This window comes from Anastrepha obliqua, chromosome 2, assembly GCF_027943255.1.
Source record: "Anastrepha obliqua isolate idAnaObli1 chromosome 2, idAnaObli1_1.0, whole genome shotgun sequence".
Lineage (NCBI taxonomy): Eukaryota > Metazoa > Arthropoda > Insecta > Diptera > Tephritidae > Anastrepha > Anastrepha obliqua.
The window spans coordinates 37,296,232-37,323,835 of record NC_072893.1 but is presented as its reverse complement, the minus strand read 5'-3'; the positions used below and the strand labels follow the sequence as shown (position 1 = coordinate 37,323,835).

The 27,604-nt window shown below is 37.3% G+C and overlaps 1 protein-coding gene across 1 annotated transcript in view; it reads left to right on the top strand.

Annotated features, from left to right (window-relative positions):
• The window catches only part of LOC129238883 (protein snakeskin), a 44,230-nt gene that overhangs the window by 14,086 nt on the left and 2,540 nt on the right, over positions 1-27,604 (top strand). The window contains exon 2 of the mRNA XM_054874109.1: positions 27,074-27,191. Coding sequence (XP_054730084.1) covers positions 27,074-27,191 — 118 coding nt within the window. The remainder of the gene's footprint in view (positions 1-27,073; positions 27,192-27,604) is intronic.

Genomic DNA, 27,604 nt, shown 5'->3' with positions numbered 1-27,604 from the left:
TCTCTCTCGCTCCGATGTATTAGTGCGGCGTTAGAGCCGTGCGCACATATATCGTCTAACACTATATCTTGCATAGACAAGGCACGCGCATGCGCAACACTATCTATCCTATTCTAACAATATGTTGCTCTCTTTCCCTCTGCTATAGTAATATGGCGTTAGTGCTATACGTTTACGTGTCACTCTCTTTCTCTCTCTGTTATATTCTAACGCCTTGTATATAATGTATACGTGGTTATCTCTTGCTCCTACAATACGACTAACGTCGTACGACTTAGACTATAGCTTTAGCGTAGGAGTAGGAGAAAAGGAGAAGGACCGCACAAAAGGCAGACGTGAATGGCCTAAAGTGTATCTAAGATATATATGTATGAGGTTTAGCTCTCCCTCCTTTTCCTCTACGTTATATCTTTTTTCTCTCTCGCGGAACGAAAATACCCAAACCGTTGCATGGCATTGAATTAAAATAAATATAAAGAAATAAATAAAATAAAAATAAAAATGTTAAACGTATGAAAATAGAAATTACGAATTTGTGCTTATTAGTACTATTTTATCCATCAAGTTCTATAGCGCAAGTTAAATATTTAGTTTTTCAACTTTAAGGTTATAAGCAACATTTTAAAGTAAGATTTATAAAAATTTGCAATAGTTTTGGACGATTTCAGATGGGCCGTAATATCTCTTCATATTATTATATAACCTATAAGAAAAATACTCAGATCCAGAGAGTCAATTTTTTTCATTTTGTTGCACTGTGCTGGTGAACATACAGTCTGTGCCATTTTCGAGTAAGTTCGCCAAGCACTATTGAAAATAACTGTCGATTTATTGCTATTACACAGTGAATTTGATTTTAGGCAGTTTTATTGAAAGCTTTCCATATTTTGCATTACAATTATTTTTATAGCTCAGTACTTTTTTTGTAATAAAGCGGCAAATTTTTATGGCCAGTATTCTGTTGAAATAAAGATTTTTTTTTAATATTTCCGTCATCCAAAATATATGACTAATATTGAATTAATATGCACATACACTTGAGCTCACAATAATAGCAGCGCGCCATGTTGTAAGATTTTGACTATTTATGTAGGTTTTCATTTAATTTTTCCTAACTTTTTATAAAAAAATAGTTCATTCTGCATCAAAAACCATGTAGTTCAAAGTTACAAACTGTGTACAAAATTTAAAATAACTCAAAAAATGTTTACCAAAAACTCTAACTTTTTAGCTAGAATTTCCAGCGAAATTCCAGATATGCAGTCTTATAGACCATTGAATTTTGAATTGCTGGTAAACTCTAAAAACGCCAAAACGCATCTGTATATTTTTGTAATTTTTTTAAACTTTCAGCTCCGCCAAAAAGAAAATCGTTTCAGAAAGTTGCTCTAATTGCTGAAAGAAGCTGAGAGCTCACGATTTCGAAATCTCGCTGACCTTCTCTCGTACATAAAATGACAGAATAAACTATACAAATCTCTCAAGGCTCATTCATTCATTGAATTGAAGATTATTTATAAATACCTGCATTGTTTACCTTTTCTCGTTAGGCGGCTATTATTTCAGTCCCTGAGTAAACAAAATAGTGAATTTGGAAAACTCATTAAATAAATAAACGGCATGTTTTATGAGACTACCAAAAGTTTTTATTTCGAGTGAACGCTGACAGAAGTCGATAGATAGCAAAAAGCAATAAAGTTGGCAAATAAGAACTGCTAGAAATTAAGAACAAAAATTTGAAAGCTTGTAATATACACTAGTGGTGGAAATAATTGCAGCTCAACTTATTGCCAAGTTTTGACTTTTTTTGGATTTATTGTATTTTTAAAGCCTCAAACTTTGTATAAAATTTTAGAAAATTTTCGTATATAATTAAAAAAAATACAAAATCACATAGCTAAAGTTTCAAACTTTGTACGAAGAAATTTTCATAATTTTTTTCTCATAAAAAATGGTTTAGAGTACAAGAAAACACATATCTTAAAGTTTTAAACTTTGTAAAAATTTACAAAAACAAACGAATTCAACAAATTTTCTTCAAGGTTTGTTTTATTTTATTTTTGAAATGAAAGAGTTCACCCTACAACAAAAAACATATGCCTTAAAGTGTAAAATTTTGTACGAAATTTAAAAGACTTTAACAAATTTTCATCAAACATAAAATTTTTAGTTTCTTATAAAAAAATAGTTGAACTACAACAAAAACCACACTTAATACAAAGTTTTAAAAAATTAAAAAAAATTTCATCAATAACTAAATTTTTTATTTGTATTTTTAAATGTTCATACAATAACCAAAACCATATGCAACAAGGTTTTAAATTTTATAAAAAATAAAAAAAAATCAAACAATTCATAAATAATTAATTTTTTTATTTCGTTTAAAAAAATAGTTCTTACCACAAAATAAAACCTCAAATTTACAAATTTTGCACAAAATTTGAAAAATTAAAGAATGCCAACAAAGTTTCATCAATTATTAATTTTTTATTTCATATAAAAAAATATCTCATACTACAACAAACCCCAAATACCTCAAATTTTTAAACTTTGTACAAAATTTAAAAGCAAATTAGAAAAATGTTCACATCAATGAATTTTTTTTTTTGTTATTTTTGATGAAAAAGTAGTTCATACAACAACAAAAACCACGTATCTCAAATTTTCATCAGTAATTAATTTTTTTATTTCTTATAAAAAATGTAAATATGACATAACAAAATATGCCTCACAGTTTTACATTTTGTAAAAAATTTAAGAAATTTAAAAAAATTTTCATCTATACTTGAAATTTTTATTTTAAATATTTTAGTATTGCGTAAGTTTAAACTGGCTTAAAATACGCCTTTGTTTTTGAAGGAAAAAAAGAAAAATATTATAAATCACCTTGACTGAGGTAGAAAACTGCATGCGGAGAATTTTCCTAAAAATCGGACTAAAAAGTTGAAATTTTTATGAAAATTTGTTGAATTTTTTTTAATTTTTAAAAGCTTTAAAACATTAAGCTATACAGTTTTTAATTGTATGTATACACAGGGTGGCGCAAAATTAATCACCCTACCGGAAGATGAAAAATTTTTCCAAATGACCTCGTAAGTCAGTCATATTTGACACTTGAGGGCTGAAAAGTTGCAGTATACAAACAGACAAACAATGGAAAAAATAAAGATTTCCATCACTCAAAATCAGTTTCTTTTACTTAGTGAAAAAGTTACCTATGAAATGAGAATTTTTTCAATTTCAAACGTTTATTAACAAAAAATGGTTACAACTTTAATTTTAATTCGAAATAATAGCCATCGCTAGCGACACATTTTTCCCATCTCTCAGGCAATTTTCGAGCCAGCTTCGTGAGAATTGAAGCGCTGCTCGGAAAGTGTGTGGCTCATCGATGCAAACAAATGATAATCGGAAGGCGCCAAGTCTGGTGAGCAAGCCGCATGCCCCAGCGGTTCCCAATCGTACGTCTTCACCAATTCCCGGGTCGCTCTTGTTCGATGTGGCGGTGCATTGCCATCAAGAAAAATTACTTTGTGACGCCGATCGACATCTTCCGACCTTAAAAATCATGCCCATGTCGTTTGGAAATGGTTTTTTGGGTCACTTCCAACTGCTCTGCCATCATTTCTTGCGTTTCACCATCATCTTTATCCAACAATGCTTGCAATTTGGCGTCTTCAAACTTTTTCGGTGGGAAGGTTTAAAAATACTCCTAGCGACATCTATGGACTAATAGCTGAAAGTCTCATTTCATAGGTATATACCTGGTATTTAAAAACGAAATTGGATGATTAATTTTGCGCCACTTTACAATATGAACTAGATTTTTATAAAATAATAAAAGGAAATTAAATACAAAAAAAAAATTTTTTTCTAAACTTTTACTGCTACTAACCGCTATTATTTTGACCACCACTGTATATTAATTTTCATAAAGCGCAAGAATTGTAAATATGGCTGTATTTTTTCCTAAATTTTTTAAAAAGTCTTTTGTTATGCCAGTAAACATTTGGCGTGTTTAAAGTGCTTAAAATTTCAGTGTTTAAATTTCTTTTAATATAAAGTTTTTTTTTTTGCGTCCAAAAAATTGCTCAAATTTTAAATTTCTATTTCTTAATTGACCGGTGAGCGTGCATGAGAATGACATCATAACAACGAAATAGGTCACTTTATGTAATGATTAATCATTTAGATGCTGGTCTCGTTGACTTTATTTTTCTGCATTTTCGCATATCAAGAAATAACTGCGAGTACTGTGATGACTACTTGGAATACGGAGTAATGCAACGGAATAGGCACTTTAAAATTTTCTCTTTATATTTTTTATTTATTTATTATTAATTTTTTTATTATTAATATGGAAATCGAAATTCATACTCATACTGCTGATGACCAATTTCTAGACAATTTCCGTTTTTTTTTTTCAAGAAAAAAAAAATTCTAATACTAAAAAAGTATTTGCTCTACTATTTCTCAGAACTTATTGTATTTATCTACGTTTAGCGCCTTCTCGCAAAGCACCTTTATCATACTTACATATTTATATATACAAATATTTGAATATTTTGTTTTTTTATTTGCTTGCGAATGCTTTGAATGGCATACTTTGTTTGTTTATTAATTACTTGATAGTATTTTTATGATATTTGTTTCCACTCTGAATCTAATATTAGGCCCTGAATCATTTATTTCTATGGAAATCATTTTAAAAAAGAATAAAAAAATGATTTGATGCCAATAAAATACTGCAACAAGCTAATTAAGTGGCTCTTTAGCATTCAAGATGCGAATTACTGCATTTCAAGATAATCAAAACGCGCTAGATATAAAATAAAACAACTCATAACTCACCGTAGGCGCGTAGTGTGCGTACAAATGTTCAGTGAAATGATACTAAAGATCACAGTATGTCGACAAAAAACAAAATAGAAAATAATTACACATGCGTCCATACACACGCGTAGGCACATAGTTATGTGAACATGCCCAGCAGGGAAATCCAGTAGTTCCGAAGTGTGTCGTCTGTAGTGAATTCGTTGGCATTCGGAGTTCATGTTCTGTGCTTGTCGCTTTTTCGATAGATCGAAGCACTACATTTCCAATAGCAGCTGGGACGACACTGGAGCTTTTTGGTAAAGCATGGGGACAAAACCCTAGAATGACCGTCTAGACATTCACCACAGTTGTGAAACCCATAGTCACTTATGCATCCTTAGCATGGTGGCCCAAGGTCAAGCAAAGAAAGGCAGTAAACGAATTAAACAAACTGCATCGCCTGATATGTGTTGGTATTACAGGGGCTATGAAAACATGTCCCATGGATGCATTGGGTGTGCTCCTGAACATACCACCGCTTCCAATCTTGATTGAAAGGGAAGCTCGCTCGAGTGCCTTAAGATTAAAAGGTATATCTAAACTTAAAAGTGGGGATATGAAAGGACATTTAAAGATCTTAGAAGACTTCCTACATAGTCCCATTCTTCATAGGGATGATATACCAGCACTCAAACCAATGCTCTTCAGGAACTTCCAAGTTATACTTAATGAACGCATAGACTGGAGAACTAATTTTATCACTTTCAAACCTGGCTCTCAGCTATGGTTTACTGATGGGTCCAAATTGGGAAATGGTAGAACAGGGGCAGGAATCAATGGCCCTAAATTCAAAAAATTGATTCCGATGGGACTCTATCCAACAATATTCCAGGCAGAAATACATGACATTGAAATATGTGTGAGAGAATGCCTTAGCAGGAAAATGTGAGGTACTCACATCTACATACTTTCAGATAGCCAAGCGGCTCTAAAAGCCCTTCTATCAACAACTATCACCTCTAAATCGGTAAATGATTGCCTAAACCTTCTCAACACATTAGGAAACCTCAACATAGTAACACTACGCTGGATTCCGGGACATGAAGGACATGAGGGTAATGAAATGGCTGATGACCTTGCAAAACAAGGAGCAAATATGCAACTTACTGGTCCTGAGCCTTTCTGTGGACTCACAAAAAGCCACATTAATGAATTCCTTAGGAAATGGGAAGAAAGGAAATTCGCTGTACACTGGGTAAACTGTGCCGGTCAGCGTCAAGCCAAACTATTTCTATGTCTCAAGAAAGGAATATCTGACAAGCTACTCTCACTAAGCAGATTGGATCTGCGTCTTTTAACAGGATATCTTACAGGTCCCTGTAGCCTGAGGTATCATGTAAATAATATTGGTCTATCTGAGTCCAATGTCTGCCGCTTTTGCGAAATGGAAATAGAAAGCTCAGAACATGTACTTCGTGAATGTCCTGCGTTGGGCAGACAGAGACTTCATCACCTTGGTGGTATGGTAGTATCTCCAGCAAACGTAAAATTGTGCTAACATTTTTAAAAAGTCTAAAACTCTAGGGTTACAAAAATAGGCCTTTCACAATAGATCAGCTCTGGTCGCAGTGCGTAATGGCCTTCTAATAATAATAATAATAATAATAATCTATACAGTTGACTCAAAATGAGATAATAAAGTAGGTGGAGAGGTTCACTCCGAAAAACTGAAGATAAAGTAATCATTCTGCCTACCCGATCACTGTAGTGTATCTCAAGTCACTGCTATTAAGGAAGGACTTACAGCGATAAATACAAGAGTATTACCAACCAGGAATGTCGTCATTTATTCAGACAGCCAGGCAGCAATAAAAGCACTAGAGCCGAAAACAGTCATAAAATGTTATAAACTCCTAAACGAATTGTCCAGTATTTCAATGTAAACCTCATTTGAGTGCCAGGTCATAGAAATATAGCAGAGGAACTTGCCAGAAAAGATACAACTCAAACTATTCAATCGGATAAAGCGTAGATATTCAGGCCCATCATCCTTTGTTAATAAATGATTTTTTAAATTGTAAATTCAAAATGGCAAAACCTTTCAACATGTGAATTAAGCAAATTGCCATGGCCGAAACTCAACAGTGGTCGTTCAAAATGTCTGCTAAAACTCAACAGAGCGGATACAAAAACCTTGATAGGTGTACTAACCGGTCATTGCATAATATGTAACTGTGCTAGACGGCTGGGAGTTCCATATTACGATTATTGTGGAACCTGCTATAACACAGAAGAGGAAGAAACTATAAGATATCTCCGTTGTGAGTGTGAAGGATTAGCTAGAAGACGTCTTTACAAGACACTCCGCATCAAACCATTACGGGCGCTGGATTGTGGTCACTCTGAACGATTGGTAGAACATTTTTTACGTCTTTATAAGTTTTAGCATGGATTTTGTCTTTTTGCTCATTAAAAACTTGAACTGTGAACATTTTCTCACCTGTGAAAAGAATATTTTCATGACCGTTGGCCGCGTGCCACCGAAGAAGCTGCTTGCATCAGCTGTGCCACGGAAGGTTTTTAAGTGGAGATCATCTCTAACAAGTCTTGACATGGTTGATTGGTCTGGTTTACCATTGATGCCTGTTTCTCCCACTGAAGATTTCGTTCCAAGTTTTTGATTTCGTTCCAAGTTTTTCCTCATCTGTTTGATACATTCATTTACCTGGACATGATTTTCTGCTTTCTTTGGCTTTTGTTTCCCACGCAAATCCTTTTGTTCTTCCACTGCAAGGGATTCGTTCCACCGACAAGGTTTCATTAGGGTTTTTTAACACATAAGCTACTGAATCTTTCGAACAATCTAAAGTTTTTGCTTTGACATTGTGCGACAAATGACCAATAACTTGCTTTTTGCCAAAATTTTCTCCGCAAGCTCGCACTTAACCAGACACATTTTGAGGAATGCATAGAGGTTACAAAAAGTGAAAACGCCAAATTAATAAAGACAACAAACACTATGGATATGTATACTTCTTTTTTAATTACAGTTAGTTTTACCCAAGTGATGAGTAAACACAATCGACTAGTTTTTTTTTGTCCATTCTTAAGTTTTGGGCATCGGAGTAAATTAATTTCTTTTGATCGGACATTTATCTGGCTGGCTGGCAAAAGTTGATTGACGGTGAGTGTTGGTCAAAGGGAGAATTCCCTTTATATATTTTGATTATATACAAATTTCTGAGCAGTCTCGATATATATTGCCTGAAACAGCAACGTTTTATGATTGACAAAATGACAAAAAATTGTCATAAAAGTGCAAAAAAGGGTTATCATATAAGATGACACCTGAGAGGAGCTCTCACGATAATCGAACCTGATTTATATCCGGTCAAAGACTGTCATATTGGCAGCATTCGTAAACAGTTTTTTGGGAATTTTTTGGGAAACGACTCGCTTTAAGTTTTTCCTGCTGGGCACTCATAAAATTCTCATATGATAATACTAATTTACTAAAAGACGGGTGGGGTATCCATTCTCACGCAAGCAAACAAGTGCAGTTTCATTCCTAATTTGGCTTAATTTTTTTATTTTTTCAAGCACGTGCTTTGACATCATTTCTCAAGTACTTATGGTCATACATATGTACATATATAAATTTCAATAAGTGGATTTATTTATTTAATCATCATACACATAAGTGTACACATATTTATGACAGTACAAGCAGAGAATGTTAATTAACATTCTCTGGTTAGAGTGCGTTCGCAGAATTTGTCTAGTATTGTATTGAATTTATATCGCGCTTTTAGCGAAATTTTAGTGAAGTATTTGGTTGATGTTCCAAACACTTGCATTGTTTTGACATCAACTCGAAATATGAAAGTCTTAACATACAGCTGCGAGAAATTGGTCACAGGAGACACAAAACTCTGAGCTCGTACCTACTAGAGGATGAAGACTCCCCCCTAAAGAGCTGTTTCGATTTCTCCCAATACTAAATAATTAAAATTAAGTACTTAGTGGCGCACAATAGATCAAACTGGTCGTAGTGCATAAAGGCCCTAGCTTAACCCGTAAGGTTGTAAGAGACTTCGTTTATCTATTCCAACAGAGAATTGCTCTTGCCAACAAGTGCTACTTTGGACTAAGTAGGGAATTGAGTAGTAAAGTTCTCCCCCGACGAGCAAAACTAACACTTTATAAGGCTCTCATCATGCCAGTCCGATCGTATGGCGCGGAAGCTTAGACGGTAACAGTATGCGAGGAGGCAGCCACCTCCGAACGGCAGATAATTTTCATGAGCAACTTTTTTCTCGGAGGTTTGCCATTGCCACTGCCGAGGGGCGAGCGCTATTGGGAAAAACGTCCTATGATTTTGGTGTTTCATGCACGAAGATTCAAACCTACACACTTCCGAAAGGCAGTCACACACGAACCCATTCCACTATGGCGCCCGCCACATTAGGTTAGGTTAGGTTAGTATGGTTGCCCAAGGAATGAGCACACTTGGACGAAGAAAGAATCATCCTTTGTGATACCATTATGAAGGAGGTGAAGTGAAAGAGACAAACCGATGGGGTGCAGGGAGAGGGTGGGGAGAGGTGGTGCTGGGATGGTTAGGAGCGTACGGATTACGAACGATGACTATATTTGCGTCAACCGCTTTGTGCTGCTGTGCGTGGCAAAGAAGTAAGGGCCAAGATGCCTGGATCTTAGCCCCGCCAGAGTAGGACAATTAAGGAGAAGGTGCTGAGATGATTCCACTTCATCCTCCATACATCCAGCGCAAAAAGGACTCGAGGTGATTCCAAGTCTCACAGCATACATTCCTCGCGCATTGTGTCCTGTGAGAGAACCCACGAGATTAGAGAGCTGATATATTGTCAACCTCAGAAGCTCGCCCGAGCGCCTCCGGTCCACACGTGGCCAGAATGATTTCGCGACCTTACACGTGTGTGTACTTGCCCAGCGCTCGCTGAGTTGGTGCGATGCCCATCTTTCCAGGAGCAGACCGCAGGTAGTCAGGGGGATCCCAATTCTCTCCCTTCGCGGGGAAATCACCTCGCATATCCCATGTCTGGCCAACTCATCCGCCTCACAGTTTCCCGCAATGTCGCTGTGACCAGGAACCCAGATGAGACTGATGTCAAAAAATTCGGACACAGTCGATAGCGAGGTCAAGCATTCCTTGACCAGTTCCGAATGGACCATCTTAGACCCGAGCGCCCTTATTGCCGCTTGGCTGTCGGAGTAAATATTTACTTTCTTGACCGTTAGTACGCATGAGAGCAGCCAATCAGCTGCCTCCTTGATTGCTTCAACCTCTGCCTGGAACACACTGCAGTGGTCCGGTAACCTGAATTTGAGTCTGATGGGGAGCTCCTCGCAAAATAATCCTCCGCCGACCTTTCCTTCCAACTTCGATCCATCCGTGAACAAGTACACCAGGCCCTGCCCCCAAGTGTAGCCCTCCGTCCACTCTTTCCTTGACGGAATATGAGTAGAGAAGATTCCTAAACGAGATTATACACTGATCCATTGACAGAGGGATGAACGCGAAGTTTTTAAGGATGCTTGAGTGCCCATAAGTGAGGTTGAGCTTATAGCTCGAGCCCCTCAGTCTGATTGCGGTACGTGTAGCGGCAATTCTGCCTGCGATGTCTACGGGTACCACATTTAACATTGCGTTGAGCGCCAGAGTAGGAGTCGTTCAAAGCGCCCCACTGATTCCAATGAGTGCCGACCTCTGAAATCTCTCCAGCTTCTTCACCAATGTCGTCTTCTCTAGTAAGTTCGACCAGACTATGACTCCATATAACAAGATAAGCTTTACAATAGTATTATATGGCCAGAAAACAACTCTAGGCGAACGGCCCCATCTTTTGCCAATTGCGCCCCTGCACCCATACAAGGCGATTGTTGACTTCCTCACTCTTTCCTCAATATTGGGCTTCCATGTAAGCTTGCTGTCAAGGATAATACCTCGGTACTTTACTTTGTGAGCAAGCATCAGAGGAGCGCCCCCTAGTGAGGGAAGTTGAGCTCGGGGTATTTTATATTTCCTCGTAAATAGGGCGATCTCCGTCTTAAGAGGATTCACCGACAGACCGCAATCCGTTGCTCATCTAACAACTACGTTCAGATATCCCCGCATCAAGTTGCACAGAGTATCCCGCCACATTAGTAAATACAGATTATAAATAAACTTAGTCTAACCAGTTTAAGCATAAGGCACATTTTTGTATCGAACCTTTGCTTTTACCGAAATTTATTTATATTCCCTCTAATTATGCTGAACATTTTAAGTTATTGCTTTGTGTCATTTTTCGATGGGAATAGATATATAAACCTACTTATATTAGAAAAGGTCTTACCAACAGCAGCAATAGTCGTCACTAACAGTCAGCGGTCATTTAATTATGTGACAGCCATAAACTCTTCATTAATTACTGTTAACAAATTTTGGCACAGCTGACTTAAAAGCTATTCTTGTCATTTAAAATTTTAAGTGGAAATATCTGAAATATGTAGGGTTCGATTGCCTATCTCTGATTTAATTTTTAATGCACGATAACATTTTCGCAATTAATTGTGATAGTGCGTATCTGGTAAACGCCAACAATTAATCATCGCAAGCTCTTTATTTGTTTTTATTTAAATGTGTCTGTGTGCAGTTTATTTTATTTCTTTTAATTTTGCTTTTTAGCTGCAATACATTTAATACTCTTTTATTTAAATTTATTTATACTGACTTTGAAAAACACTTGTGCTGTCAGCGGTTGCTATCGTTTGCGGAATTTAATTTAAATGTTTGTGCAAATATAACGAAGTTATTGTCTTATGTTATTAGCAGTGAATTGCATTCGATTGCTTATCGAAAACTGGGGATATGGAAATAAAATAGATTCAGTTAAATGGTTAGTCATTTAAGAAAACAAAACTTGTATTACTTATACTGCTTGGAGAATTGTGGGCAAGGTACCAGGTGGCGCAAAAGTAATCACTTTAGTTATGCTATGGGGTAAATTGCAACTGTTTTCCAAACGAAAGTTTTTGCCATCCTGAAAGTAGCCGAACAGATAATCGAGAGGAGGTGGAGCGGGAAAAAGACTAGAGTTTTCAGTGACAGTCAGGCTACACTGAAGGCCTTGGAGAACGTGAAGCAAACCTTAAAGATTGTTCAAGAACCTAAGAAGAAGCTCAATTCTGTCGCAAGACAAAACAGGCTTGTACTTATATGGGTTCCAACACACTCCGATGTTCAAGGAAACGAAATTGCCGACGACTTGGCCAACCGTGGATCAGCGGTACCCCCACAGGGGCCAGAGCCAATAATCGGAATCAGTCCCGCAGGAATCATGAATTGGATCAGCGATTATGTAGACAATCTACATAAGGAGTGATGGTCCGGTCTAGAACGCTGCAGAACTGCAAAGTGTTTTGTTACAAGTCCGAACAAAAAACTGTCAAACTTTCTACTAAAACTTAGAAGGAAAGATATTCGGTTGATGGTCGGCATCATTACAGGACACAACCCATTGGGTCAGCACATGACCACCATTGGAATCATCGAGAACCCGGTATGCCTGTCATGCTTGGAGGAGGCGGATAGCACTGAGCACTTTCTTTGTGAGTGTCCTGCCTTTGCTAGAGCACGGCTACGAGTTTTGGGTTCCGGTGCCATAAGAATGAGTAATATTCGTTCTTTAAAACTGGAGGATGTTTACAGATTTGCCAAAGAATCTGGAAAATTCCCACAGGACTAACTATCTCTATCTTTGTCTCTATTCTTTCCGATCTCTTTCTCAGATACTTTTCACCTTTCCTTCTTGACTATCTACCCTCTTCCTAGAGCTCTAAATACAATGCGCTTTTTCGCCTGAGTGCTTTAGGAGCCACCAACTCTCCTGGTGTTCCTTGGCTCGACCTTTTCAAATTTCAATTTCAATCACTTTATTGGAAGGTTTATAATTTTTTTAAATGACGTCGGAAGTCAATCGTATTTGACATTTGTGAACTACTTATTGTACATACGAGTATTTAGTGATATGTTGCAGAGGCGAATTCACACGCAACATATTAAACTCGCAAACTTGTCGTCCTTATGTACGTGGCCTTTTTTGGTTTTTTTTTTTTTTTGGGTGGGTGAGGTAGGGTTCAAAATGTCTTCGCACTTACAGTGACCGTCGTCTACTGCATCGTGTGGTGTGACGACTAAAATCATCCCTCCTCTCCTGCTGGCGAGACACCCTTCCGGAACTGCTCTCTATATTACTTCGGGGGGGCCCAGAACGGCATCCATAAAGGACGAATTCTATTAACCCACGTCTAGGTCCCCCATATTTGTAGCCAGCTTTCATGCTGTAGGCTCGTCTTCTTGTGTCTCTATTTGTGCGGCTTCGCTTTGTTGCACTGCGTCGAGGTCAACCCTTTTTTTCGTAGTACGTTCTCGATGTATTTCTTTACCGCGTCCCAGCTGTCCTCGCGTTCGATCATTTTGCTGATTATGTTGCTCGTAAATTAACTCATGAAAATAATCATAGTATTTTTTGAAATCGCACATACTTTCATAAGCAATTTTCACCGAGTTCAACAAATGGTACGCTTTCGTTTCTTCTTTCCCATACTAACTGACGCAAATTGGGTACGCGAAGGGGAGTCCTGGAAATTTGGGAGACCTGCAAGGTGTGATTTCAATTCGCAGTGAGAGCGACTGTTCTGCTCAATTACTGACTTGGTTTAAATAGAACTTCTTGGCAAGACACGTAATCCATTGAACTTCCAGGCTGAGGTTATATGTAAATAGATAGATTTTTAGGAGGCTTACACTTCGATCTCATGGTCTTTTGTGCCCTTTACTCATAAGGGTACCTCATCCAGACCAAGTTCCCTTATTAAACTCAAGAAAGAGCTAGGTTGGCTTTCTTCTGGCTGCAGTGGGCCGAGATGTCTCAACGTTCTCCGCGCTATGGCGCTACATTCAAGCTGAATATGCAATGGAGTCCCCTGAGATTGGTCGCAGAAACGACAAGACTCAGTGGAATATATCCCGACTATGAAGTCTGCAGTGGCTTGTGAGAATGCCCGTGAGCATTCACAATTTATCTTTGGGGAGGATTATGATTCCTTTAAACCTGTTTTGGTTGTACCCTCGAAATAAAAATTTTGCCAGGCGTAGCCCCATAGTTTGGGGACTCCCTCTCTTAGGCTTAGCTCTTGACTCCTAAGCTTCTCATTGATGGCGTGTTGTTCCATAGCAAGGATGTGCTGATATCTTATTAAGAGCGAGGCCACACCAAATTCAGTTTGTCGGTACAATGAAGGACCTGTGAGGTTAAATCCTCATAGGATCACAGTGCACTCAACACCTGACTCTGAGAGGTGGCGATTCACTCGTTCCAGATATTCCAGTCTAAATTGATCTCAGTACATAGACAAACGGCATACATCTTCTCTTGGAAGACGCTTGGAAACCTACCCATCGGCACAGTAGTTATGGGTCCATATATTCCAGCGCATATGTCTTCTGGGGTCTTCTAGCCATCTGTGTACGAGTGCTGGGTACCCTCCTGGAATTTCCTTTCAAATGCAGGTGTACTCCAGATCAAATTATCGTCCAGTTCAATTCTGAACTTATTTTGATGACTTAGTGAGATCATCTCTGGGTATCTGACTAAGTGGAAGCTGCAGCCTCAGCAATTCAATGTTTTTAGATGACATCACTTTGCCTCTCCTGAACCCTTCCCTGGTAATATTCTACAGGGTACGCCTGGCTGATTGCGGAATAACTAAACGAAGTTCAAGCATTACCTCCATCGTTGCTGGAAGAGCGGTCCGCAGCACAGGTCAAGGTTATTATCGGTGTTAACCGCTCGTTTGTTTAGACGGATATATTCATATTTTCAGTATACGCCAGTAACTACACGTCGTTATCAATGATAGTGGGCGCAAAAGGCCTTGGGAGTCGAAGTGCAAACCTCAAATAATTCTTTGTCTATCCATCAATGATCTTCATCAATCAAAGACTGGACGTTTTGTAAATATTTTATACTCGATAGTAGATTTACGCAGGTCTAAGGCTACACTGTTAGGAATCATTCAGTTTACTGACGGTCGGTTTTAGTACTGTATTTCAACCAAATTCTTCTGTCAAGAAGGAATATTAAGATAGTTGATTTTGCGTTAGTCTGGTTACGCTCTTTGTAGCTTGAATTTGGCAAATCTGAAATTCCAATTATCAAATACCGCTATTTGCTTGCGTAACAGCTTAGTCGGCAGTCCGTTAGGTCGCACAGCGCTAGAGATCTTTCTTCATATTCGGGTAGTAAGACATCAATCTCGTCGTCAATGCCTGAAATATCGGCGTCTTCATATTATTTGCTTACTCTGTTGCCGATTAAATAGTAGAATCAAAAGTGGTTTGTTGACGCTCTGAGCTAGTTGACTTAGATAGTTTTTGCCATGATTAATCTTTGCCAGCCAAAATCTAAGGAAGCAAACTATTCAGTTTTTCGCTGGATATTTCGCTCTATGACTGCCTCGAAAGTTGCTCAGCTAGATTTCCACACAGGGCGACAGCAACGATTGTATTAAAGTTATCAGGCCTTGATGTGCCAAGCGTTTGTCACAGAAGTATAAATGCTAAGGAACTTGATCTTGAAGGGTTTCAAATTCGTATTGATGGCATCAGACGTACATCTAAGCACCAATCCAGCATCAGCAGGCTGTTATTTGCCTTGGCAGCCGTCGGAACCTTTACAAGGTTCTGATTTTTCAATAAAAGATGGTAAAAAATGTGTTTCCATGAAATCTTTCAACCTCTTCCATAACTGATTTAATAGACCTTTTGATATTCAATACCTCTAAGTTGTTACAAGGCTTCGTTTTTTGTACTCAAATTTCCTGCAACTATTCTTTGCGAAAAGGGCATAGAAATGAAAGAAAAAAGTTAATCCCACAGCAGCTACTTAGTTGGCGAACTTTTCATAATAGCCCATAAACTTTACTTAATGGCAACTTAATTTAATTGATTTACGACAGCAAATGTCATACAAGAAATTGTCAGCAAAACAGTGACGCCACGCCCTTATGCCATTATTTAGAAGTTAAGTGAAGGGGTCAAATCGCAATGTAAAAAAAATTATATACAAAGATATGTGCATATATTTATATATATATATGTGTGTGTGTGTGTGTATGTATGCAAAGTAAAGTGTATCGCTGTATTAATTTTGTGTGTCGTTGACATTTTCAACATCTCTTTTGTTTATTTCTCCATCAATTTTATGTCAATTTATGTGTATCAATATTTATTGAGCGCATGATAAACTGTACTAATGTATAAAGAAAATTGTGTGGTGTCAACAATTGGCTGACGGTGGACATTACAGGAAAATTTACCTTATCCATTAGTAGGTACTGACATGCGCAAGTACACACCCTGCAGGAGCATCTACTACATTCTACGGGACCGGTTCGCTTTTAGTGAATTCAGAATTGAGGTGCTTCTGCTTTTGAATATAGCAACTGTACTTTATACTTTTCTCCATAGTTTGTAACTAGTATTAATTTAGACAGTTGGCGTCAAGTACATTTTGAATCCCTTTTTGGAGAATTCTGAACTAGTACTACGTTAGGGCTCGTTTAAATGACTGCACCCAAGAAGCAGTTAAGTAATAGAGTCATTCTTTGTGGTACCCTTAAAAATCAAAACAAAAAAGAAGAAAAAAGAATTTGCGCATCAGAGACTATTAAAAATGAACCCTCCGTTTGGCACCTTTTTTGAAATCTTCGGTTGAGCACCCGAGTCTGAGCTTTTTTCACCCTGATCGAGGATCCTTTTTAGAAGGTTGTATCCATAAATCGATAGAAACTTAAATTTTGCGAAGCTACCGGAAATCTCAAGTTTTTAGCAATAAAGAAATATATTAAATTCCCGTCCAAAGTCGAAAGAAGAAGAAGAAAGTCGTTAAATATAACAAAGGGCTGCAGCAAATATCCAAGCGCCAAATTGCCTCTTAGACGAATACAGGGTAGGTAACATTTCTCTGATCAGGGTTCCAGGACATAAAAACATAGAGGGAAATGAAATTGCTGATAAGCTTCCCAGGAAGGGGGCTGAATTGGCCTCAGATACCTCCTACCCGGTCATTGGCAGCCCCCTGACAGTTGTTAAAGGGGAACTGCACAAATTATTTCTCAGGAAACCGCAGAAAAGATGGAGCTCTATATCTTCATGTGCTATTTTGAAAACCCTTTGGCCCCAATACAATAGAAGGATGACTCAGAAAGTCCTTTGAACTCCTCGCCATTTTCAGTTCATTTCCCTCTATATTCCTGTGCCCAGGAACCCAGATAAGGGAAATGTTTCCTGCACGTTCGGGATGTGTGAGTTCCTCCTTACAGGAGTTCACCAGAAGAGAACTGCAGTACGACGACGACAGGGCCTTGATCGCAGCTTGACTATCGGAAAAAATATTAATGTCTCGCTCCCAACAGCGATCCCGAAGCATTGTGAATGCCTGTAGGATCGCGAAGACCTCTGCTTGAAAAACGCTGCTTGTTTCCGGCTGTTTAAAGGGACCGAAATGCTGGCTGATTTAGAGTAAAACCCCGCTCCCACTCCAGACTCCATCTTGGATCCGTCAGTGAAAACAGAGGTACCTATATCTGTGCCGACTCTCCCCTCTTTCCAATCTTGCCTGCTCGGAAAGATAGCCCTAGCACAACACAGTTTGCGGGTGGAGAGATCAATGCGAAGAACAGAGAAGGAAGGGGAGATCTGCTTCAAGATGCTACTATTCCCTTTAGGAAGTTGTCTGCAAAAGCCAATCTCCTTCAACCTAATAACACTCTGAGCAGCAATGGCTTTAACCTGCAGATCCACAGTTCTCTGCACTAGTAGTGTTGTAGCCCTTCTGAAGCTATACCCACCAAACTAGGCAACCGTATGTCAAAATTGGCAGAACCACTAAGTTGTACATCCAAAGTACGACACTTGGCTTGAGACCCCATTTTTTGCCGAACATAGATTTACAGGCGTAGAAGGCTATATTGGCCTTCTTAACTCGATTTTGTGCAGCTTCCAGTGGAACTTGGGGTCAAGTATTATACCAAGATACTTGACGTCCGATGAGAGAGTAAGACATTGGCTGTTTAGTCTTGGAAGCTTAAAAGGTGGAGGCTTGTATTTCCTGGTGAATAGCATCAACTCCGTTTTGTCAGAGTTGAATCTGAGACCGCAACTGGCAGCCAAACAACTGAGTGTAGCCAGTGCACCTTCCAAAATTTCAGCCATTACTGATGGAAAGGGGCCTGAGACCATTAGGACCAAGTCATCGGCATATGCTACCACCTTTACCCCACTCCTATTTAAGCGAGTTAAAGCTTCATCCACAGCTACTAGCCAAAGGAGAGGCGAGAGGACGCCGCCCTGCCGTGTACCCCTATGTACGAATCTAGTGCTTCTAGCACCTCCTGCCATAGCATTTATTTCCCTCCCACCAAGCAGTGACGAGATCCAGAGGTAGATAGGTCTTTCTACCCCTAGCCTATTTAGAACAGTGACAATTCACTCAGCCGTAAATGCTTTTTTTTTTTTTTTGTAATATTATATTCGCTTTCAACCCCCATAGAGCAGCTCTCAACCAATTTGTCGTGAAAAATTAAATTAAAACGTTCGCCAACAAATAATTTGCCCCATCAGCAAAATTTATCTAATTTGTATAAAAATTTTTAATTTAGATTGCAATGAATGGGTATGTCTTTATAACTGCGAAAACAGTTTAAAAAATGGAAATGTTAGCCATGCAGGAATTTCACGCTTGAATGAATCACTAATTTGCATTTTGATTGATTGCTGCCCCAGTCAGAAACGGCGCACTGGCATGAAATTCAATCGCCTGCAATGGCAGTGATGCAATGCTATTGGAAACGCTGTAACTCTAATTAGATAACAACAAAACAATGCCATATTAAAGGCAATCGCAACACTAAATACTTTCGTATGTGTGTGTGTGTGAATATAGAGGAATAGTTGAACGGGCATTTTTTAATACCCAAAGTGTTACGCACCGAATGCAATTGAATTGTCGTGAGCCAGAAATACTTAAGTGAATGAAAAGTCCGCTAAGTAGAATAAGAAAATTAGAATAAGAAATGAGTATTAAGTATTGACTGAGCAGAGAAATGAGACGTGCAGCAGAAGCCTTTGCTTTTGGTAGAGTATAATAAATTGCACGAAATTAAAAAACAAATTTAATAAAGCTATCAAAGGGAGATTGAAGAAGAAGGGAGATAATAAAGGGTTTTCAATAAAAGGTGCTATTCCCGTAAAAGATCAATGGTTTCGTTGCTTGTGTAGCACGTAGCGCCGTCTTGTTGAAAATAAACGTTGTCCAGATCAATACCAACCGATTCCGGCCATAAAAAAATCGTTAATTATCTCTCGATAGCGCAACCCACTCACCAATAACACCTGTTATTGGAAAACCCTTTATATTTCATAAAGACTCTTGTTTCAGTTATGAAGGGCGCGTTTGTGTGAAAAAAGTGTCACGCGATCTTCTTGAAGGTATGAAGCTCCAAAAAGCGGCAGCCTTCTGATCAAAATCAGACATATGGAAGCATAATTTTACTCCTGGGTGGTCGAGGAAATTACCTGCCCAAACTCTACGTTCTGTCTTGCAGCCGTCATTGAAAAAGTAGTGATTCTCAAATTCCCTATCTCAGTGTGACTCCAATAGTTCTGTGGAATTATGGTTTACACTCTTATGAACAGTGCTTTATCTGCGAAAATATCTTATCATGCCCCTTCAGCCTCTTTTCATCCATAATCCCAGTTTTCAAAAGCCTCGTAAAAGATATTGATGCTCTGCATAATATCAAGATACAACAATGAGTGTCTCTGTAGTTGCAATTTTGCGTCCTTTTCTGGATATGTCATGCTTATTTAGGATCGGACCGTACAGCTCATACCCCAAAGAAAAAATCACCTCATGAAAATCGATGTTAATTTACAAATGTATGTATGTAAGTTTTGCGAGAGTAAACATTTTCTACTTAAAAAATATCAAATGATTTCAATTACTGCTTCGTTTGGGAAGCCATAGAAACAATATACAACGGCATACGCTGCACCCACTGTGCTACATAAAAGTATTTCGCTGCTCATTTTAGTATTTGCATATGAACTTGAATAAATAAATTTACACTTGAATTTCGATAACAACTATATACTAGTATATGAATATGTGTATGTACGAGTATATGCATGTTTGCCCATATGTCCACATATTCAACTAACAATACAACAGCCGATTCTCAAGTTCAAAATAAATATACGTAATTGAGATGCCGGCGAGGAAAAATAAAAAATGTTTGGCTTGAATTACGTGCTTTTTTGAAAGTCCACAGAGTGCTAGGATAGTAATTATTATAATTTTTGCACACGAGTACTTGTACTGAATTTTGATATAAATTCTATGTTATTTTATTTGTATGGATTATGGAATGCAAATCACGTCTGGAGAATAATATTTATTTATTTTGTTTATGTTAGTCATTTTGGAGCAATATTTTTTTTTTCTTCTATTTGAATTTTGTTATGCCGATAATGTAAGTCGGCAATGAAGCGACTAAGTAGGGGCAGAGAATGTTAATGCAATGAGAAGGAACAAATGTTAAATGAGCTTTTTTCGAGTTCTAATTTATAGATTCATAATAAGGTCATTTCAAATTCAACTTTCCTGAAGAGGTCGGAATTGCAGATATTTACCACGCGAGTGGAGGGTTTCTATATTTACTTACCACGCTAGGCCAAGAATTCAGATATTTTCTGCGTTTACCATACTATTGAGGACGTTCATAAGATTTTTCGGCACACTACTAAGGAAATCGAAGCGAATAAAATTGCGATTAAGAAGACAGCGCGGTAGTTAGTTTGTGGTGCAGAAGCTAAAGTCGGCGGAATTATTCGTTTTGTTTTTTGGCACGTATATAATTTAGGTTCAAATCCTGAAGTCATATTTTTTTTCTTGCACATTTTTTTTTTTTACAATTCAAACCAGGAAAGTTTGGTAAAATTTTTGAGTTTATTTTAATTAAAATTTCTTTAAAATACTGTTTTTTGTATTTTATAAATGGAAATTTCTTTTCGGTATAAAATAGTTCATACTGGATATGACCTGATTTTTATATAAATCAATCAAAACAGAAAATATGTACATATGTCTATAATCTATTTCATCAAATCCAAATTATATTGATGAGAAAATATCATTCTAATATCCGTCCAGAAAGCCAAACGCGCATACACAGATGCATATTCATATAATTACGCATACAAACTTTCAACTAACGCAGAATATGTACATATAAAACTGCGAATCGAATAAATGAGTGATTTAGAAAAGATCATTAATAATTGTAGATTAGCGCAATCGTGAAAGACGTGTCGTATATGCAGTACATCGTCTCATATTTGACTCAGGTTCAAATCCTGTGCACAGTTTTTTATTCGATATTTTTATTTCATTTTTTATATTTGGTTTAATTGAAATTGATTTAAAATAGTGTATTCAGGTTTTTCTAATACCAGTTATTTAGAAATTTATTTTCTATATAACATTATTCATGTGAATTGATTTATATGTAAAACAGCCATAAAGTCAATCATATGAATATGCATTCCTATATTTAATTTCTTCAGTCAAATCTGAACTACTTACATACACATATTGATGAGAAAATATTCTAATATCCATCCAGGAAGCCTAACGCGCATACTCACATATGTGTTTAAATATATGCACAAACCACCACCATTCTAACAAAACCCAGAACACAAGCTTCTGCGCACACTTGACACATGGGATATGTATACCCTATGAGCAAAAAGAACCGGGAAGGTGATGTTGACTGCTTCCTTCGATTGCCAAGGCATAGTCCACCATGAGTACCTTCCATCGGGCCAGACAGTCAATAGAGAATATTATTTATCCGTTTTGAAACCTTAGAGAGATGCTGTGTGTTGCAAACCGCCGGAAATGTGAGCAAACAATTCTCAGATTTTGCATGATGATAACGCGCCATCGCACTGATCAAAGAGAATACAAATCGGCCTGCCGGGGGTGTTTGGAGGACTGGGTTAAACGTTGGCACATGTGTGTTGCTTCAGACGGGTCATATTTTGAAGAAGATAATATAAATTTGCCTTAAATTTAACTCTGTTTTGTTTAATTTAAACATTCCCGGTACTTTCTGATCATAAGGTACATACTTGCGGCTTTGCGGACAGCAATGTGTGATTCGCTGGAAGTCGCATTAACTCGCGACTGTCGCACAGTTAGAAGACATATTTACATACATATAAGGGTGCATACATACATACGGAGCCGCGGCCACTCGACATGACAAAAATTTAAGATTTATCAAATATTGGCAAATAATTCCACGCGAAATATTCCAATATTGACTATTTTCGAATGGTCGCGAAAATTGGCATATGGGCGGCTCGTTTTATGAATGAAATTGAAATATGAGCTCTAACTTATGAATGAACTTTTTGTTTTTCTTCTAAATTGTTCAGCGCAGTCGCTGATAGAATTATGGCCGCTGCGACTGCGTCTACGAATGTATTTTATTTTTGTAGTCGCCAGGCTTAGATTTTAGCTTTGGGCGACATGCGCATGTGAGGTATGTGTTTTTGTTGTGTTCTAGAACATTTTAGAATGTGCGGTGGCAAAGCGGCCATGGCGTTGCGCTTGCTGTTGCTTTTGCGTCTATCAAAGTACATATCGTGTTTTTGTAAGTACAATATTAGGAATATCGACTGGTGAAAGACAAAAGTACACGGAAGCAAGAAGGGAGCGCTGTGCTCGCGCATATGTATATGCATGAATGTATGAACGTGCATGGATGTAGTAACATATGAATACAATTATTTTGTAGGAAGTTTAGAAGGCAAGTAGGTATATATGTATGTATATATGCTAGGACATAATACATACATAGAGCAGAATTGTTTTTGCACTTGTTAGGAAGAAACACGCTAGTGCGTATGTGTATTTGTCTTGTAAGAATGTGATGTGCTGTGACTTGTGTACATACATAAGTCAAGGTTATTTGGGCATACATGCATATGTACATATGTATGAAAGGATGATGTTCTTGCGCTTGTGCATTATTGTTTTTCATATACAAATGTACATACCTACATATGTATGTAAATGCTGTCGAATACATAAACTATAAATTGACATACAATATAAAATAAGTGTTGATTTATCTTAAACCGTTTTTTTTTTTCTTAATGCAAATACCTCCTATTGACATGTACATACATATTATGTATGTATATTGTCATATACCATTTATGAATGTATGTAATGAAAAACTTCATGAATTACTTTCAGAACTTTATTAAAATTAATTCGCGTCGCGCGCATGCACAAAACCTTGGTTCACAACGCAGGCGCAGAAATAAACGCACTGCGTATTTATCCTCCCCATGTGACTCGGCATCAATTCTCGGCGCCAATTTTTTTTTTTTTTTTAAATGTGTTTTTTTTAATGTAATCGTAAAAAATGTTTAATAAATTTTATGTATCCGCTTATCATTTCAAAAGTAACAAAATGGTAAAAAAATAAGCAGTCGAAGAAATAAATGCACCGCCTATTTTTCCTCGCCACATGTTAGACTCGAGTTCAATTCCCGGTGCAAACTTTTTTTTATTAATTTTTTTTTTTTTAAATTTGCTTTTTTTTGTTATGTAATTAAAAAAAATTATGTAATAAATTTTACGTATTCGCTTATTATTTCAAAAAATACGAAAATAGTAAAAATTTAATTAGTTTAATGTATTTATCCTCCCCACGTGACTCGCCATCAATTCTCGGTGCAAATTTTTTTTTTTTTCGTTTTTAAATTTTTTTTTTTAATGTAATCGTAAAAAAATTTTTAATAAATTTTATGTATCCGCTTATCATTTCAAAATTAACAAAATGGTAAAAAAATAAGCAGTCGAAGAAATAAACGCACCGCCTATTTTTTCTTGCCACATGTTAGACTCGAGTTCAATTCCCGGTGCAAATTTTTTTTTATAAATTTTATTTTTTAAAATCTTTTTTTTTTTTTAATGTAATTGAAAAAAAAAAATCATGTAATAAATTTTACGTATTCGCTTATTATTTCAAAAATACGAAAATAGTACAAATTTAATTGGTATAATGTCGAGGTGAGAAATGTGTTGTGTGTTGAGGTGAAAGATGTGTGGTGTTTCTAATTTTTGTGTGGGCAAAAGTCAGTGAGGTGTCTATAAACTCGGTGTGCTAAATGACCTTATTACAAATCTTTCAGATCTCAATTGTACTAAAAAAAGCTTACAGTAACATTTGCACCTTCTCATTGCATTAACATTCTCTGGTATTAGTCCATAATGATTGAGTATAACATTACGCAGATCGCAGAACAAATTTGTGAAAGTAGTGAGGGAAATTGCCCAAATAGTCGGTTTTTTGTAAACAAAAAGGAAAATTTGGGTTAGTTTAATGAAAAGATTAACTCATTAATAGAGTTAAATAGGGAATAAAAATTAATTTAAAAGCGAAAATTTGCCTAATATTTTTTATGGTCATTACCAACAAAAGCAATAAATTTAAAAGAATGCAATCTTTTTGCTTACTGTAAGTTACACAGTTAGACATGCATAATTTGTTTTACCTGCACTAATTTAATCTATTTAATTTGAAAAACTTTAAATTTTTTCTAAAAATGTTACGCGAAAAATATCAATGAAAGAGCAAAAGAAAAAAATCTCAATGCGTTTTTTTGTTTGTTTGTTAACAGTAATAGAAGCTCCGCCAGTGTGGGGCATATCACCGGTCGTCTTCATCTAGCTCATCTAAAGGTAGGCCCAGGAAACAGGTCGTCGTCGACTTGGTTTTTCCAACGTAGATGAGCACGTCCTTTTTTGCGAGTTCCACCAGCGCATTTCGAAAAGAGCAGCCTCTTTGCTGGAGTGTTATTGTCCATTCGTTCAACGTGGCCTAGCCAGCGCAGCCGCTGACTTTTAATGCGTTTCACTACGTTGATGTCGGCATACAGCTTGTACAGTTAGTGGTTCCATCTTACCCGATATGCCTCATTCACGCAAATCGGACCATAGATCTTGCGAAGAAGAATTTCTCTCGAAAATTCCTAATAACCGCCCATCAGTGTTTGTCAATATCCAGGACCCAGCGCCATACAGTGGACCGGGAAGATGAGTGATTGATAGAGCTTTTGTTCGTGCATCGAATGCGTGCTCTGCCCAACGCCTTCCCAAACTATCACCTGTTGGCAAGAGTTATTCTTCGCTGAATCTCTTGGCTGACATTGTTGTTGGTGTTAATGCTGGATGCTAGGCAAATACAGTCCTTGACTACGCCGAACTCGTAATTGCCAATCGCAACCTGCTGTCCAATACGCATAGACTTTTTTGTTGTTGACTCAAGGTACTTTGTCTTGCCCTCCTCGTTTACCGCAAGATCCACTGTAAGCGGACTTACTGAACTTAAATCAAGTTAGTTAGAAGAAAATAATATTTTTCGAAGATAGTTTGAGTTTGAATGCTTTAAAATATAAAAAATTGACGCGTTCACTTCTGTTAGATGTTTGGCTCTTCCTTCTATTGGTGGCGTGCGTTCACGAATGGGGGAACCTACAGTTTTAAGTCGACTTCGAACGACAAATGATTTTTATGAGGAGCTCTTTCTTAGCAAAAAGACCCGCGGAGGTTTGCCATTGCCTGCTGAGGAGTGACCGCCATAAGGTCTATCATTCGGTGATTCATGCCCGTTCTTACTACCTACTACTGGCACTACCGAATGATAGTTACGCGCCAAGCTAATCGGCTACGCCGGCTGCTTTACTTGCACATATCCTTTCTTTTCTTTCACTTTTTTAATCAGTCTATTCAGCTTTTCTTATCTTCTTTTTCCCCTATACTGATTAACTATTTGAATGGTTTAATGCCCCTAAAATTTGTTTGCCTGTTACAGCCGCTTTCCTATGCCTATTACAAATTTTTGGTAACTTTAACCTCCTGCCTTCCTCCTCCCATCATTGGCCCACCTTCACCTTAACTATAATTATTAAGATTAAAACAATTTGTATAACCGAGTAATCGTACATGAGCTAAGTGATGTTAGTGTACGGCACTCCAAGTGTAATTTGATTATCTACGGCTGTTTGTTTAACGGTAGTTATCAAGGCGCTCCACGGAAATTGGAGTAGTCTGGTCATGTAACTTATAACTTGGGTATGTACATACATTAGGGTGCATCACTCCCCATACAAATAAAAAATATGTACTGTGTTTCCATGGAAATTATAAAATTTATTATATTTTAAGACTTCAGTGAAAATATTTCGGAAAAAATTTTAAAATTTACGTGAGCTGCATCGATTTACGAGTAGGTATCTGCGAAAATCTTGTTCTTTTGATGCTGTTGATAAAAATAGGAAAATATTGAGAAAGTCTGTTTAAGAATGTTTCATTTAACTCTCATTGCTCCCTAACTCTCATTGCTCTCATTTTCAGCTAATGGAACATTGTGAATGAATACAGCTATGATTTTGTTTATGTTTGCCATTTCTGCCTGCTTTCGGATGGACTATGACACTCTTTCAGCAAACGAACGATATGATATTTTTCTTCTCCCTCATTTTTCACATCCCCGTTTCTCTCACAGTACATATTTGTTTTGCTTACAATCACACCTTTCGCCTTCCTACCTCCGCCTACTTCCTCTCCTCTTGGATCGTCTACTCGGTGCGTTAATCGATAAGCTTGTCGACCTTATTTTATTCATAGTCTCTGATTTCATTGTTATTGATCATTGGAGCAGTCAGTGTTCGCACCGCCGAAAGATGGCGATGTCGTAAAGGTTGCTGGCGCATTAATGATGAATGTTTCTATATTCGCATAGCTGACTCAGTGCATTTATACGCAGATAAAGTGGTGCCATATACATACATACATATATATGTATGTAGGTGTGTATAAGTGTATGTAATTTAAAAATGCATTAATTAATGCGTGCAACTCTGGCTTGCTATAAGTAAGCGTGGAAAATGTGCCAAAGCTATGATAAGGGCTTATAAAGTATGATTGTATTTGTTATTTATATTTAAAAATATACATTCGTCTCATTCACTCTTTACATGATAAGAAATTAAATATTAATACATTTTTTTATCGCTTTGTGTTTTTAGGGTATCTCGATCGCCTGCATTGTGCTTTGGCAGACCTCTACGGCAATCTCCTCTCAACCGCTGATTGTTTGCGGTACGCTAGGAGGTTTTACTATCATTTGCGGTATCCTGTTGATTGGTGAGTAAATTTACTATGTATTTTTTTTTTTGTTTTTGTTTTGAAGATATCAGCAAAGTTTCATAGTTTCATAACATACAGGGTGAACGATATGAAGTGTTACCTACTCAAAACACCATAACTTTTTGTATGAAATTAGTTTTTATTGATTGATTGATGACAAAATTGTTCAAAAATGATTACAATTTTAACATATATTCACTTTAACTCGATGTGACCACCTTTTGTCTTGACTATAGCCTTCAAACGGTCAAAAAGGAGTTGCAAGCTCTACGAATGTGATCTTGAGGTATTTTGGCCCATTCTCGAATACTCGCTTTTTTCAGCGCATCCATACTGGCATATTTTTTAGTCCTCACCTTGCTCTCCAAAAGGGACCAAATGGAATAGTCCATCGGATTTGCGTCTGGCGA